The sequence below is a fragment of the Musca domestica genome, unplaced genomic scaffold, assembly GCF_030504385.1.
Source record: "Musca domestica strain aabys unplaced genomic scaffold, Musca_domestica.polishedcontigs.V.1.1 3, whole genome shotgun sequence".
Classification (NCBI taxonomy): domain Eukaryota; kingdom Metazoa; phylum Arthropoda; class Insecta; order Diptera; family Muscidae; genus Musca; species Musca domestica.
In genome coordinates, this window is record NW_026712299.1 from 32,711,499 (window position 1) to 32,729,712 (window position 18,214).

The window sequence follows — 18,214 nt, forward strand, 5'->3', positions numbered from 1 at the left end:
AATGGAAATTCCATGGTATGAGAATACAGGTAGACGCATCGACACAGCTGCTGGGACAATGAACTGTCAAACCAATTTTGGAATTGACATTTTTGAATGAAAAAATATTCAAATTTGTAAAAAATGCATACTATAATAATATGCGATTGACGTCGTATAGGAGAACATATACAAATTTACTTATATTTGAAAAAGACATTTTAATATTTTTGACATATCAATGATCTCAAGCGTCGATGCATCTACCTGTATTCTTCTCCCATGTGGAATTACCTAAAATTATTATGGTTAGTTAAACTTTACATCTCTTTTCTTTGATTCAACCACAAACTTAAGGTGGAAGTACATAAGAAGCTTGAAGTCAAGGCCAGGCATATTTTGTGACATTTCATAGAGGGATTACATAGCCGCAATAAAATCCTGCTGTCATTTTCCATTACAATTTGACATTAATGTACCTAGACATGACTTCAATCTTTTTATGTACATGCACCTTTAAGGTGAGCAACTCGGCATCATGCGTAGGCATATTAATGTCAAATTATAAAGGGGAAACGACGGCAGAATTTGAGTGCGACTCTGGCATCCCTTTATGATATGTCACAAAATATGCCATGCGAAGACTTCCACCTGTTAATGTACTCTCACCTTTAATTTTACCTCCCAAAAAAAGACGTTATATATTTTTGTTTTTGCATGTTTTGTAGATGCTTTTTGTTTAATTGTTGTAGATACTTTAAAATGTAATTTTGTGCTTTGTATTGTTTGTGTTTTTATTTTTTGTTTGTTTTACTTTCTATGTTCCATTAACGCCATTTTACAACAAAAACAAAACATATCCCATTTATCACATAAATCACAACAAAGAAATATTTCCATTTTGGGAAATATTTGTTTGAATTTTCCAAAACCATTTTATGTTAATTTCAACCCATACAAAACAGCTCGTACCGAAAAAATGGAAAGACCCACTGTAACATCGACATCGAAACATCACGCGCTGGTGGGTGAAACCTTTCAGTTGGTATGCGAGATACGAACAGCTCATGATGTTGTTGTGAAAATAACATGGAACATGCCCGAGGGTGTGGATCCAGTAAGTTGAAAAAACTTTCCCTCTAACTTAACCTCAATTACACAACATAACCTCAATTGTTTACATTGTACTACAGGAACGCGTCACTCAAGTCAGTCGACCAACCAATAAATACACCGTTCATCACACCTACACTGAGAGCATTTTGACCATACGAAATGCCCAATTGAGTGATACGGGCAAATACACATGTGACGTCATGGATCACAGCAAGCACAAGAACAAGGATTCCTACGACATGGTCATAATGGAGGAAGGCCAATCCTACATAGACATGCATGAGCAAAACAATTACTATGAAATTGCCTCGACGGCCAACAAGACCATGCAAATGGTCGTTCTCTACAAGGGATATCCACATCCGACTTTGCAGTGGTTCCGACCGGATGGCACTGAAATACCACAGGGTGTTTCATTCAATGGCAAATATAATGTGACCACGCTGGATCACAAGTCTACGTTGTACATCAAGAATGCAAGCCTGCTGGATAGTGGCGTATACGTTGTGCGCGCTGCCAATGGTAATGTGCGTAAAGAACGTGAATTCACCGTGACCGTGCATGATACTCCAATGGTTGCCATTGATGATGTCTATGTCCATGAGGGTGAAAAGGCGCATGTTCAGTGTCGCGTAAAGTCACATGTGAAGGCTATAGTCACATGGGTCTTCCAGCCCTGTAGTATTGAACCCAGATGGCCATCGTGTGACAAGAAACTGATACAAGATTTTAATGTAGGTATTTGCAAAGGAAACATTTGATCGATAACAATTATTATTCTTTAGAATATTTTCGATAACAGCATATTTTTATACCCTTCACCATACAAGTTCGAAGATGGGCTATATCGGTCCATGATATCGTATAGCCGCCATATAACGGTACACCCCTCCCCGATATTCGGTATTTTTATTATTTTAGCCACATTTTTCGATGAAATTGTCTGAATCTACACAAGGAGTTCATTGTGAGTACTTTACCTCCTGAAAGAGAATTTTCTCTTTCCGCGATATAGTATAGCTTCCATATAACGGTACCCCCCGATATTCGGTATTCTGATGATTTTAGCCACATTTTTCAATGGAATTATCTGAAATTCTCATAAGGAGTTCTTTGTAAGTACTTTACCCCCTGAAAAAGAATTGTCTATATAGGTCCACGAAATAGTATAGCTCCCATATAACGGTACCCCTTATATTCGGTATTTTGATGATTTTAGCCACATTTTTCAATGGAAATATCTGAAATTCCACACAAGGAGTTCCTTGTAAGTACTTTACCTCCGAGAAGACAATTGTCCATATTGGTCTACGATTTCGTATATCCCCCATATAATGGTACGTCCGGATATTCGGTATTTGGATGATTAATTTAGCCACATTTTGCAACGGAATTGTCTGAAAATTCACATAAGGAGTTCCTTATGAGTACTTCATCCCCTGGAAGAGAAGTATCTATATAGGCCGACGATAATGTATAGCGCCCATATAACGGTACCCCCCGATATTCGGTATTTTGATGATTTTAGCCACATTTTTCAACGGAATTGTCTAAAACTCTACAGAAGGAGTTCCTTGTGAGTACTTTATCCCCTAATAGACAATGGTCCATATAGGTCTACATTTTCGTATAGCCTCCATATAACGGTACCTCCCGATATTCGACATTTGGATGATTTTAATCACATTTTTTAACGGAATTGTCTGAAATTCTGCACAAGGAGTTCTTTGTGAGTACTTTATCCCCTAAAAGAGAATGGTCTATATAGGTCTACGATGTCGTATAGCCCCCGATATTCGGTATTTTTAAAATATTAACAGAATTTTAATGGATTTTATTTTTTTCTTTTAATTTCCTAATTTGTTCCAAATGGTGGAAGTTCGATTCGGCTTTTTAACTTGTTAAATCTAAAAAATACGAAGGATATTCGATAGCAATATTTTCTGAAATCATGCCAAATTAATTCGATAACAGCATTCGATTCGATAACAATCAAAAAGTTCTTCGTTAACACCTTTTCCATAGAAAATTAAACAATAATAATCTGTTCTATATCGTTTTTCGATAACTACCATTTTTATGGAAAAGTTGCTCGATAACAAACCATTCTATGGAAAAGTAGTTCGATAACAAATTTTCCATAAAAAAGTTATTCCGTAATTAACTTTTGCTCTGTTCCAGAATCTGCAAGAATCGGCTAGTTTAGCAACTTTTTGTCGATATCATTAAGGGAAAATCGGTTATCGTAATTAAAATTTAAAATTTTTGCAGTTCTGGAACCATTTTTCATAAAACCGATAATTTTTGATAACAACCCTTTCTATGGAAAAGATGTTCGCTGTCAATATTATCTATGAAAAGTTTGTTCGATTACTACTAGAGTTTTCCGATAACAAGCCTTTCTATGGAAGGTAGTTCGATTAAAGAGGTAGTTCGATAAAAGTAGTAGAGTAGTTCGATAAAAGTTGTAGAGCAGTTCGATAAAAGTAGTAGAGTAGATAAAAGTTATTCCACATGGAAAAGATGTTCGATGCCTATTTTTTCTATGAAAACGTTGTTCGATTGCTACTAGAGTTTTCCGATAACAACCCTTTCTATGGGAAATTATTCCGATATTTTGATATTTCGCCATTTCTACTTCCAAATTATTACTAATACCCCCTACATCCCATCCACAGGAAACTAGCTCTCGCAATGGTGATACGTTTATCGATTTTGTTTACGACATGTATTTTGTGCCCCCTTCACCCGGAATCGTTTACTGTACAGCTGCCAATGCTATCGATAAAGTGGTACATCGCGGCAATGCCAAAGCCCATGTTCTTGTGCGTGATATAGAGGAGAATATGACAATTTATGGTATCAATGATACCGATATTATTGCCCGGGGTGATGAGGTGACCATCACCTGTGCTGCGGTGGCCTATTACTTTAGCGATAATATCCAGTGGTTCGATAGCAAAAGGGAACCAATCAAGGAATCCAATGGTAAGTTAATGGGGTCCAGTGCGCTATTGCATTTTTAAAATTTCCTAATTTCAGACATAAAAATAAACCGATCAAAGAGTAACTACTCTTACAAATCATCACTGACATTCAAAAGATCAAAGACGAAGATCAGGGTATCTATGAGTGCGGAGCCGCCCACATAAATGATAACAAGATGGAGTATAGGATAATAAATCTCATAGCTCATGGTGAGTTGGAAACGAATTTGATGGAGTGCGTTGAAATAATAATTATTTTACAGAACCCTCTTCGCCACAAATGACCTACACCAATTTGGGTAACAACATCAAATTGAAACGTAAATTGGGTGAATCGCTTGAACTGAGATGTGAATCGCATGCCATACCCAAGGCCACAGTAACATGGTATAAGGATGATGTGGAACTAGTAAATATTTCCAGTGAATATGTGGGTCACATGGTTATACCCTACTTGAAACCCGATGATCAGGGTCAATATAAGTGCGTGGTGGCAAATCGTTTGGGTGTCGTTGAACAGACGGTCAATGTTAAAATTACCAGTAAGTGACAAAATTTTCAGATTTTCAATTCTTGATTTTGAATAAAATTTTTTTCATAGATATTCCGGGCCTTACATTGGGTTGGATCTGCGGCATTGTTCTGCTGCTTCTAATCCTTATTGGCTTGGTAATCTATCTGTATATACGCGTCAAGAGGGAACGCAAACTTTTGCGTGAACTTAAAGCTGCTGGTTTGGCCAATTTCGAGGAAGGTGCCCTGGAACATATTAATCCGGCTCTTACACTGGACGAACAAGCCGATTTGTTGCCTTACGATCGTTGCTTTGAATTTCCCCGGGATAAATTGAAATTGGGCAAACAATTGGGTGCCGGAGCCTTTGGCGTTGTTCTCAAAGCCCATGCGGAGGGCATACGCCCTGAGGAGAAAGAAACTGTGGTGGCTGTGAAAATGGTTAAACGTAATGCCAACAATGAGGTAATGCGTGCCCTGGTCTCAGAATTGAAAATAATGGTGCATTTGGGTCAACATTTAAATGTTGTCAATCTATTGGGCGCCGTTACCAAAAACATTGCCAAACGTAAGTGAGGATGGGTATTTTCAGGATCCGCTAAAAATAATAATTGTTGTTGTTATATCGCCTAGGTGAACTTATGGTCATTGTGGAATTTTGTCGCTATGGCAATGTCCAGAATTTCTTGATGCGTAACCGCAAACGTTTTATCAATCAAATTAATCCACACACAGGCAAAATCGATGCCAACATCACCACACAACGATTTTCCGATAATTTCGAATTGGATCGGTAAGATAAAGTTTTGATTGTGTTTTCCTAATTTATTTAACCTATTGGTATATTCACATGTTGCATTGGTACTAATAGCACTCCAAAATTTTGTTTGTTTTCCAAAATATATATTCTATTTTAACCCAAAAAGCCCTCAAAATGATTAAATCCCAGCAATAGCTTTTTTAAAATTATGCTTAATATTTATAGACAGTTGATTTGAAAAGAGTTGCTAAGATATCGCCAAAATTATGGGGGCCTACAGTGGAGCCAGATAAAAGGAAGAATTGTTCAAAGGAGAGAATTGCGGTACAAAATTAGTAGAGAATTTATTATTATTTTTTTTTTTTTTTTTTTTTTGGATTAAGACCCTTGATAAAGTAATTATTGTTCTGTTCTAGAATCGGTTACCTGTATTCTTGCAGATCTGGAACAGACTAAGTTTTCACATCTATCCAAATTTTTGATTAGGTTCTAAAATCATCTTCTGGAAACTGTTTAAAACACACAAATTAAACTGTATTTTTTTTAATTTTATTAAATGAAAGCAAAAAATATCGGAAATAGCATCAGATTTTAGATTAAGTTTAGATTTGTTCGAATTGATCACCTTTGGCACAAATTATGGCCTTTAAACGGCCAATGAAACCGTCACACGTTGCCCGAATGTTGCTCTGCGGTATTTTAGCCCATTCGCGGCGAAGCGCTTGTTTGAGGTGATCGCCACTTTGGTATTTTTTAGTGCCAACCTTCCTTTCCAAAATACTCCAGACACAATAGTCCAACGGATTGGCATCCGGAGATTTTGGTGGCCATCGTGCGCTGCGAAATGAAGCGTGGAACCCCATTTTGTAACCATTCTTGGGAGGCGCGTGCTGAGTGCGATGGTGCTGAGCCCTGTTGGAATTTCCAAGGTCTGCGGACAAAATGTTTGCGTGCCCAATGCTTTGATACACCCTCCAGAATACTTTCGAGATCATATTCGGCATTTATTCTGATGCCACGGTCGATTAATAGGAGCGGAGGGCGAACATCGGCTGTTATGGCGGCCAACACCATCAGCGATTTTTTTCTCATCGGAGAAAACCAAATTCGACAGTTCACCACTTTCGGCCAAGCGAAGAAACTCTTTAGCTCTTTTGAGTCTATTTTCTTTCTGTTGCGGTGTAAGTTCTTGCACTTTTTGGAATTTCAATGGCTTTAGCCCGAACTCATTTTTCAATATTTGCCGAATGAAATATGGCGATATGTTCAGCTCACGTGCCATTTTTCGTCCACTGCGACGCGGGTTTCGATCAAATCGTTTCTTTACTTTTCGAACCATTTCTGCTGATGTTGCTGTTTTCTTCCGTCCAATTCCTTGACGTCGGGCTACGTAGTACCAGTATCACGGTAACGAGCGATGGTACGAAACACAAAAGATTTATTCACATTTAAATGCTGGAATGCTCTAACAATAGCCATTTGTGGTTTTCCAGCCAAATATAAAGAAATCACACTATCACGCTTGAATTCCATCACGAATAACTTTTCTCACCAAAATACTTTTGTACGCTTGTAAACAATATAATGAGCTGTCACTGGAATAATTTTAACAGGTGCCGGACGAGTGGCTTAGAAGTGACAGGTTGCAGTTTTTTCATCTCCGCCTATATATATCTGCGAACCCACCCACAAAGGGTCACAATTTTCTATACTTTTATCTGTCATAACTTGCGAAACAAGTCAGCGATTGCTTACAACTTGCACTTAAACTACTTAAATATTTCTCTCAGCCAGAAACCTGAGATGAATATGGAATTTATGATTTCGCATAAAATTTGATATAAATGTTCATTTTCTGGCAATATAACCCATATCAATATTTTTATATGGATTAGATGAAGCATGAAAATGGAATACTTCGATCGACTATGGCTGGAAATACATAAAGAGCATATTTCGTTGGCTTAAGTCACCGGCTGGCTTCTTCGTAGATGAACAAAGGAGTTTTAGGTTGACTTAGTTCGATTTTGGCCCTCCTTTGTTCATTTCCGAAGAAGCCAGCCGATGACTTAAGCCAGCCAAATAAGCGCTTTATGTATTATATCTTCTACCTCAGGCACATTTTAACATGAATGAATAGTGCTGCCTAGTTGCGGGTGTGTATTAAATTGAGTAAGCAACAAAGAAAACCAAAGAGAGAGAGAGAGAGAGCGCCAGAAACAGCCAATAGCAAGCGAGCTTCTATTTTATGATAATTTGTTTATGAGAGCATACCATTCACAGTGAATGGTGTGATTAGAAGAAGAGCTCAATTCCTTTTATTCTTTCTGCCGGCATTTGAGCAACGTTAAAATTCTTGTACTTTACAAATATTAAACGATACAGAAATTGAGTCCCTTGACAAATCAATTCCATCCATCTGAAAATGAAATGGTTCGAATACTCATGTCGTAGTAGTTCCAGAAAAATACACTTGGGATTTAATCATTTCGTTTGACTTTTATGCTTAATACTAACCTTTCCTTTGTCGCACCTTCTACTTCTTGTTTTTGTTTTGTTATAGACTCTAATTAAATATTTTGTTTTTAATAAAATTGTTTTTTCTTTTTATTTCTTTTTACCTTAACACACGTTACAAATTCATGTAAAATTCTTAATCTTACTAAAACACTTTCTACTTGCACCCCATATTCCAATACACTAACACATACACAAAACTAATTGGTGATGGATATGAAATTCTAACCTATAAAAAATATGTGTTTTTTTTTTTCTTTTTTCGTTTTTATTTGGTATACTTCCTCCCTCCCCCACACACGAAATACCCAAATATTTTATGTTTAATAATTACAAAAATTAACCACATAAAAATATGAATGAAATTAACTTACTGGTGTCGGTGATATTGCTGATGATGATGATGATGGCTATTGTATTGGATGGCTGTAAATGTGACATAACCTAACCTATAAACCTCTACCAATAAAAAAACAACAAACCTTAATCATTATGTGTGGTGTATGGGAATAATATCCAACCTAACAACCTTTGTGTCAAACAACCTCCCCATATTTTGTAAACTCTCCCCCCATCATAATAATATCGAAACCCCACCCATCTTGAACGTGTATGTTAAAAATGCAGTTCTGGCCTCAAATATGTTAATTTATCCTTCTCAAATCATCAATATATCAATCACGTCAATAATATGAACAATATGAACAACTATTATTCCATAAATAATCGCAGAGAAACGGATAATGATCCTCGTTCGGGTACACGAGCTGGTCGTCCTGGTTCCACAGGTTATATATCCAAATCGGAATTGTACGAGGGTCAAATCAACACATGCGGTACTGAGAATACAGTTATGACCACGGTGCCAGAAGGTAAGCCAAAGAAGAAATAACATTCCTATGGTATTTACATGGTAAAATTAAGGAGGTAAAGTCATTTCAAATAAGACTATCCATCTCTGCATTTTCTGTAATTTAGCTTGTCATATTTCACTGAATAAAAAATCGGATTCCCATCTCTGATTTCTGTGTATGCAATGGTTTTATAAATATATATTTGGACAATGAGATGTTGACAAATGAATAATTTTGAAAAAAAAATGTAAACATATGATTGTATGACTTTACCTTTTTTATTCTACCATGGGTATTTAACAAAATTATTTATTTTTAATTTGAAAATTATTTTTTTCGTCCGACCATGTGATACCTGGCTGTATTATCAAACAAGCGAATTTGTGTTAAATTGAATATTTTATAGCTGTATTTTAACTATTGCAGCTCAAAAAAAAAAATTAGGCCACACTTCGCTGGTGTCTTTCAAAAAGATTCTATTTTTCCATCAATTGGCGCCTAATTTAAATTGTAATGACGAATCCTGAAAGTACTTGTCGGAGATATCAATCTACCTTAAGGGAACTAGCTATTTCACTTAGCGGAACTTGGAACTAACTTAATCCAGGGTTGTTCAAAAACGAGGAATGCATCTCCCCGGTACGACTTTGTAGTCTTAGCCAATTTAGTTTGTTTTTAAAAAGAATCCCTTTTTTTCGCCCTTTTCAATTAACGAAGTCGATCTTTTAGTTCCCCATTCAGCATGACTCAGTCCAATGTCATAAGATTAATTCTAAATTGTAGGCAATTGTCAATACTTTTTTTCTGCACTCTAGAGGAGTTCACGTATGAACTAGTTCCATTGAACGACTCAGTAAACAGAGTAAATGAAATAGGGCAGTCCGTCTATATTACTCTAATTAAGTAAATGAATGACTGCGAATCTAGAAATAGACTCAAGGTGTTTTCATTCTTTACTCGAAACAAAGTTTCGAATTGTAAACGGAAGTAAAATTAAATGTTGAAACAAAGGAACGAGTTTCGATGAAAAAGGAGAAGAACTAACGGTATTGCGTAAACTAAAGGAACCAGATGAACAAAAAATATCGCTCCTTTCGAGGAATAGTTCCTTGGAACTAGTTAGCTGCGGAACGGCACAACTATAGTTGCGTCGTTAAAAGTGACTGATTTCCTATCAGGAGTGTGCAACGAATTTGTAAACTCCGTTTCGCTTTGTTTGGAAACTGAAAAATTAAATGACCAGCACATGCATTTCGCAATTAAGACAAGTAAGGTGTTTAATGGTTATGAAATTGTAGATGAGGAAAAAAATTCATTTGTCACCGGTGATCATCCCTGGTCATTAACTAGGACGAAATATTACAACTCTTCTAGTACAAGCCCATTTAATAGGTGGTGCCCCACCAAAAAATTCCTCCGTCTCATAAAAATGTGTATCTCGGAATCCATTGTAAAGGCTCCATCAGACGGAATGTTATTTACGTATGTAATGAGAAATTTTCCGTGTGCTGATGTTACACATATCGTGTGCTACACACGTGATATTTCGATCACAGCGTGGATAATAAAATTGACAGCACATGTGTAAAAAAATTCCGCCTGATAGAGGATTAAGAAAATTGCATGGTAGAAGAATATAGGTATGCATCAACGCTTGGGAACATTGAAATGTCAACATTATTAAATGTTTTGTCAGAAAAAGTAGACTTTTATATGTTTTCTTATACGACGCAAATCGGAGGTTGTTATAATATATATTTTTCAACAATTTTTATAAATTTCACTAATTTTTCATTCAACATTTTCAATTTCAAAATCGGTTTGACAGTTCATTGTCAGCCGTGTCGATGAGACTACCTATATTTTTCTACCATGGAAAATTACAAAATAAAAGTAGAGACATGGTACAATGATATCAAGGTAGGGCTATGATACCTCTATACTTGCAATTTTTTCAAAGTTGACCTACCTTCTATTCATTGTACCATGAGTAGAGACATTTAAATCGATTTTCTTATTAATCCTATTTATACCATGTTCTCATTGTTATTCGAATCACGTTGTTCGCTCTCAAAAATTCGTACATGAATAAACGAGTTCTCACGGCACTACTCGTAATTCGTAGTAATATAATTGTTCTTTTTATACCCTCCACCATAGTATGGAGGGTATATTAAGTTTGTCATTCCATTTGTAACACCTCGAAATTGTAATCAAATGTATATCATGTCAGCAGGACTTTTGGTATTTAAAATGGTCCATGTAGGTCCATGTTTGGTATAGCCCCTATTTTTGGTATTTTGATGATTTTAGCGCCATTATTCACCGGAAATGTTTCAAATTTGGTATTTGAAGTTCAAAATGGATACTACAGGCTGAGACAAAAAATTGTTTGTGCAAGTCCACGCCTTCGTAAAGCCCCCATATAACGGTACCTCCCGATATTCGGTATTTTAATGATTTTAGCGAATTCACCGGAATTATTTTAAATGTGGTATTTAAAGTTCGTAATAGATACTACAGCCTATGACAGAAAATTGTCTGTGCAGTTCCACGTCTTCGTATTGGCCCCATATACCGGTACCTCCCTATATTCGGTATTTTGAAAATTTTAGCGACAATATTTATCGGAATTATTTCAAATTTGAGGTTCGTAATGGCAGAAAATGTCTGTGCAAGTACACGACTTCTTGTAGCCCCCATATAACGGCACCTCCCGATATTCGGTATTTTGATTAATTTAGCGACATTATTCACCGGAATTGTTTAAAATTTGGTATTTGAGATTCATAATGGATACTACAGCCTATGACAGAAAATTGTAAGTGCAGGTCCAGGTCATCGTATAGGCCCATATACCGGTACCTCCCGATATTCGGTATTTTGATGATTTTTAGCTACATTATTCACCAGTTTTTTTTTTTTCAACTTTCACATTTGAATATTGTAATGGCTTACAACGAAAGTCGCCTATGCAGGTCCACGTCGTCGTATAGACCCTAATATAACGATTACATTCGGTATTTTTAAGATTTTAACAATTTTTTACGGATTTTATTTTATTATTATTTATTTATTTATTTATTTATTTATTTATTTTTTTTTTTTTTTTTTTTTTTGAAAATTGCCAAATTTCTTCCAAATGGTGGAGGATATTCAAAGTTCGGCCCGGCCGAACTTACAACTGTTTTACTTGTCTGAAAGTCGAAATCGATTTGTGTCTGTAATAAAAATTGCAGAGTCGACTCTCTGTAATAGTTTATAAACTAAGTTAGAGATAGATTTTTATTCGAATTTCCAGTTGTAGATTTATCGAAGGAGAAAATTACTGAAGGTTACAGTTGGGTATCACATGGTCATCCTATATTGTTTTAACTTAAAAGTTTCAATAATACATTTTATTAACATTACCAATTATCTTGCCTTCACAAGGAGTTGTTGTTGTAAAGGAAGAAGAAGGTAATGCTTGCCTCAATATCCAAAAATATTTACAAATTTCAGAATTCTCTTCTTTCATCTTTCATAACTCAAATAAAATATTGCTTTTCTCCTCCCTCGCACAGATGAAGACAATATTATGTCCAACAATTCCGTACAACCAGCATGGCGTTCCAATTACAAATCCGATTCAACGGAGGCCATGTCAATTACCACCATGGATCTTATAAGTTGGTCTTATCAGGTTGCCTGTGGCATGGAATATCTGTCATCGAAGAAGGTGTTGCACGGTGACTTGGCGGCACGTAATATTTTACTGTGCGAAGATAACATTATCAAGATTTGTGATTTCGGTTTGGCCCGTTCGATGTACAAGAGTGACAACTACAAGAAACAGGGTGATGCTCCATTGCCCATCAAATGGTTGGCACTGGAGTCGCTGAGCGATCACATATTTAGCACCTACACTGATGTCTGGTCATTCGGCATTGTTTTGTGGGAATTGTTTTCATTGGCTAAGGTGCCATATCCAGAAATCGATGCCAATCAAAGTTTATATTTGAAACTCAAAGATGGCTATCGCATGGACAAGCCACCCTATGCCAATGATGACTTGTATGAGATTATGTTGGAATGTTGGCGCACAAATCCCGAATCAAGACCATTGTTTAATGTGCTGAAAGAGAGATTTGGTCAGATGCTGGGCGAAGAGGTTGCAAGTGTAAGTAGTGAGATTGCTGTTGATATCAAATGTAAATATAATTGTTTGTCTCTTTGCAGCATTACATGGATTTGAATGAACCCTACCTGAGAGTAACACAGAATATATGAAGAGAAATCAAACGGATTATTTGGCTTTAATGGGTTCACCGGACGAAATGGCACCGCCTCCGCCAAGATATGTTAATGGTCATATACTACCGGAAATTCGTAAGTTTTTTTTCTAAAACTATTTATCCAAACCCAACCTAAACCGAATACACAAACACAAACCCCCACACTAATTTAGAACAGACTTTGGAGTAATGATGGCATATTCTAAATAAGTTCAATAAGTTCATCGATAACAAACTATTTTTGTTCGACAACAACCTTTGCTAAAGAAAAGTAGTCGATAACAACGGAAAAGTACAAAAAGTTGTTCGATATCAACCTTTTCTATAGAAAATTTGTTCAATAACAACCTTTTCTATGGCCAAAGCTGTTCAATAACAACCTTTTCTATATAAAGGTTGTTCAATAGCAACCTTTTCTATAGAAAGTGTTCACTAGCAACCTTTTCTATAGAAAGTTGTTCAATAGCAAACCTTTCTATAGAAAAGTTGTTCAATAGCAACCTTTTCTATAGAAAAAGTTGTTCAATAGCAAACCTTTTCTATAGAAAAGTTGTTCGATAACAACCTTTTTCTATAGAAAAGTTGTTAGATAACAACATTTTCTATGGAAAAGTTTTTTGATAACAACATTTTCTATGGAAAAGTTGTTCGATAACAAAATTTGCTATGGGAAATTGATTCGATAACAACCTTTTTTATAGAAAAGTGGTTCGATAACAACTTTTTCTATAGAAAAGTTATTCGATCACAAGCTTTTTTATAGAAAAGTTGTTCGATATCAACCTTTTCTATAGAAATGTGGTTCGATAACAACCTTTTCTATAGAAAAGTGGTCCGGATAACAACCTTTTATATAGAAAAGTGGTTCAATAACAACCTTTTATATAGAAAAATTTGTTCGATGACGATTTTGCTCTAGAAAGGTTTATTCGATAAACAACCGTTTCTATAGAAAAGTGGTTCGATAACACCTTTTCTATAAAAAAAAAGTTCTCCGATAACCACCTTTCCTGTAGAAAAGTTGTTCGATGACAACATTTTCTGTAGAAAAGTTGCTCGATAACAACATTTTCTGTACAAAAGTTGTTCGATAACAACTTTTCTTATAGAAAAGTAGTTCGATAACAACTTTTCCTATAGAAAAGTTGTTCGATAACAAATTTTCATATAGAAAAGTTGTTCGATAACAACTTTTCCTATAGAAAAGTTGCTCGATAACAACTTTTCCTATAGAAAAGTTGCTCGATAACAACTTTTTCTATAGAAAAGTTGCTCGATAACAACTTTTTCTATAGAAAGTTGCTCGATAACAACTTTTTCTATAGAAAGTTGCTCGATAACAACTTTTTCTATAGAAAAGTTGCTCGATAACAACTTTTTCTATAGAAAGTTGCTCGATAACAACTTTTCTATAGAAAGTTGCTCGATACAACTTTTTCTATAGAAAAAGTTGCTCGATAACAACTTTTTCTATAGAAAAGTTGCTCGATAACAACTTTTTCTATAAAAAGTTGCTCGATAACAACTTCTTCTATAGAAAAGTTGCTCGATAACAAATTTTTCTATAGAAAAGTTGCTCGATAACAAATTTTTCTATAGAAAAGTTGCTCGATAACAACTTTTCTATAGAAAAGTTGTTCGATAACAACTTTTTCTATAGAAAAGTTGTTCGATAACAGCTTTTTCTATAGAAAAGTTGTTCGATAACAGCTTTTTCTATAGAAAAGTTGTTCGATAACAGCTTTTTCTATAGAAAAGTTGTTCGATAACAGCTTTTTCTATAGAAAAGTTATTCGATAACAGCTTTTTCTATAGAAAAGTTGTCGATAACAACATTTCTATAGAAAAGTGGATCGATAACAACCCTTTCTATAGAAAAGGTGTTCGATAACAACCTTTCCTATGGAAAAGTTGTTCGATAACATTTTTAGAAATAGAGTTTGATAACATTTTCTACAAAAAAGTACGTTTTCTATAATTCACACGATTTCGATAAATTAAAATATCATCATATTCTAAAAGTCTGTTTTAAAAAAAATAGTTATACATAATTGTTTTAATAATGGATTCTATTGTCTTGTCTTTTCTTGTACTATTCTGTATCTCTCTCTGGTTCTCTTTGGAACATTGTATACTGCCATATAATCATCACAAAACCTTAAAACAACAACTAAAACATCCGCTTCTACCCTATATTCTGCAACACTATCTGCCCAACAACATGCACTACATCAACATTATTTGCACACATTTACATTTACACCAACACAGGCATTGATTTGTCCTCTGACGATTACTTACAAATGAGCCCAATGGTGGCTCAGTCATTTTCTCACCAACTCGTCCCAAAGACTCACCCCCAATATGTACCGAAGATAATGCCGATCATCCACCCACAATCTCAACTACTTCCTTAACTTCCCAGATAATGCAGCCGAACAACATTCCCCCACATTAGCCAACAATTTGGATAGTCCGAATAATAGCAAGCCACCGCGTGTAAAGAAGGATGGCATTGATCCCCTGCCCGAGGAAATACCCATGCTGGACGCAGTCAATCATCACGAAGATAGTCCGGATCAACCGCGTAAATATGCTCAAATGTTGCAGCAACAAACGAAAAATATGCCCACACCATCACCCCGCCATCACATAAAGGAGACGAAATTGAATGGTGGTGGCGGAGGTGAGGATGCAGAGAATTACATAAATCTTAAATCGCCCAAGAAACCATTAACAATAACGGCGCCAAGCATCCTGAGGCGTTTTCAAATCCCAGCTATCAGATACTCAAGCCGGGCGCCGATAACATAGATGTCAATAAAGGATGATATTGTGATTTGTCAAACAAATTGCTGGAGAGAAGAGCGTAAGAGAGATACGTCCGCGCCTTTGCCTCATTAGGTATCATGTTATTTATTTTCTTATATGTCCTCCAAACGTCTTTGCGCTATCAAGTCCCTAGATTAAATAATTGTAATATATTTTAGAACTACTTGCTGTCTTTTCTATTGTCAATGTACTCAAACGCTTTGTCTCGCCTGTCTGCAACTCTGTGACGTAAAGGTTAAGTAGAGTTCAAAAAACAAGTTATTTTATTCCTCCAAGGTTAAGAGGAGAGTGACTTGGAACTCTCCCTCACACACTCACATTAAGAGACCGAAATACGCATAAATGCAACTTCATCTTTTGTTTCTTTCAATCTGATATAAGTTTTGCTAACATTCTCTAAAGCTTGACTTCTGCATTTAAACTTAACAAAACATTGTTATTTATTAGAATTGTTTTTTATAAATTATTTTTGCTACTATTATATGAAGAAAACCTCTGCATTTTTAAAGGTGACAATACATATAAACGCTTTTTTGACTGGCTTAAGTCATCGGCTGGCTTCTTCGTAGAGGAATAAAGGAGATTTAGGTTAACTTAGTTCGATTTTAGCCCTACGCTTCTTTGTTGGTTTCCGAAGAAGCAAGTCTATGACTTAAGCCAGTCAAAAAAGCGTGATATGCATTCTCACCTTAAATTGTTATTCGGTCGATTATTGAGAAACGATTTTCAAAAACATCAGTTTAACACTTTTCCCAAATTCATTGAAAGTAAATTAGATTTTTTTTTACAAATCAGAGGTTTACTCACCGCACACGTATACTGTAATAAGAAAATAAAGTTCAAACTAAAAGTTTTAAACTGAATTTTGCCGATAAAATCAGAAATTGTTATCGCCCATACATAGAAAAAAGATCACCGTTAACGGCCTAATTATTAAAACAAATCAATTAAATCGAAAAACCAAAACAAATCATATATATATTTTTATATAGCTGTATTATGTGTTATACACTGTAAACCCTAGGATATCATTTAGCTTTAAATATTGTTTATGTAATATAAACTTTATTTTACCGTTAAGTATTTTTATTAAAAAAAGAATGAAAATAAGAAAAATATTATTATTTTATATAATGTAAACTCATAATAATTATAAATATATTTAAATGAATGTTTTAATAAAAATAAATATTATCGCAAAACAGTCATCGTATTCGATTGATCATAACAAGAACAACAACACAAATTTAAAATATATATATTTTTCTAAAAAAAAAACACCATATTCTAAATTGTACAATAAAACAAAAAATCAATAATATACATTAAAACTGTGTTATTACATACCCGAGCCACTTCGCCAAACGTCATTCAAGGTGATTTAGCTCTGTTCCAGAATCTGCAAGAATATACTAGTTTTTCAATTTTTTTCGATATCATAAAGTGAAAATCTGTGATCGTAGTAAAAGTTTTAAATTTTAAAAATTCTTCACAATGGTACTAACGGAAAGTATCTCTGGGGTTTTACAGCCATACTCTCCAAAGTCGCAAATGTTTCCGCACGGGGTTGTTTATATTTTGCATTCGAACAATGATCTATATCATTTGTTGACCCTTTCGTATATTAGCAGACATCTTTTAATTTTACAACCGAAAATACCGATAACTCTAAAATATGCAACGTAAATGCGCCAAACACTTTATGCTACGAGGTTGAAGGTGGTTAAAAATGAAGCGAATGCTTCAAAATCTAATAGCGCGGGAGAGTAATAGTACGTTTATATATAGAGGGGTAACCCATTGGATTTGGATTTAAATTGTCATATCCATTACTTTTTACTTCAAATAATCCTCTCAAAGTAGGTAACCCTACAAAAAGTTCTAACGTAAACATGGCATAATATGGGATATATATGTTTACCGCATGACGAACCTATTAAAGTTACAGATGGTGGTGCAAGTATACAAAAATTAAGACAGCATATAGCAATTCTAGAAGGGTGACTTTAAAGAGCTAAATTCTAAGATAACTGTTTTCTGCCATAAATCATCGGATGGTTTACATGGGAATTCAGGTTACATACGCTGAATTTGAAGTAGTCTCAATGCTAAACCGATTTCAACGATTTCCAACGAACTCGACATTATCAGGATTTTTTTTACTTATCCATATTATTCAACCACATTTACCATAAAATCTCACGTCGGGCTTTATTCGAAATGCATGTGGAACTACATACTAACGAAACCAGCACTGGATTTTTACATTAATACTACAGCACATCCCAAAATCGCAAAAGTTTCCGCAAAATTGTAAATTGGTAAAACTAATGACGCGTTAGATTAACCATTTACCCGGATTAACCAACATCATTTATTCAA

The 18,214-nt window shown here is 35.1% G+C and overlaps 1 protein-coding gene across 1 annotated transcript in view; it reads left to right on the forward strand.

Annotated features, from left to right (window-relative positions):
• Positions 1–16,616, forward strand: part of LOC131800419 (platelet-derived growth factor receptor alpha-like) — a 59,595-nt gene extending 42,979 nt beyond the window's left edge. The window contains 16 exon segments of the mRNA XM_059124552.1: positions 945–1,096; positions 1,173–1,829; positions 3,774–4,083; positions 4,138–4,185; positions 4,188–4,292; positions 4,346–4,624; positions 4,684–5,163; positions 5,229–5,388; positions 8,500–8,744; positions 12,290–12,885; positions 12,945–12,969; positions 12,972–13,094; positions 15,272–15,304; positions 15,307–15,411; positions 15,414–15,727; positions 15,730–16,616. Of these exon segments, the coding sequence (XP_058980535.1) occupies positions 945–1,096; positions 1,173–1,829; positions 3,774–4,083; positions 4,138–4,185; positions 4,188–4,292; positions 4,346–4,624; positions 4,684–5,163; positions 5,229–5,388; positions 8,500–8,744; positions 12,290–12,885; positions 12,945–12,969; positions 12,972–13,094; positions 15,272–15,304; positions 15,307–15,411; positions 15,414–15,727; positions 15,730–15,831 (3,734 nt within the window). The 3' untranslated portion in view covers positions 15,832–16,616.
• Positions 16,617–18,214: the final 1,598 nt, after the last annotated feature.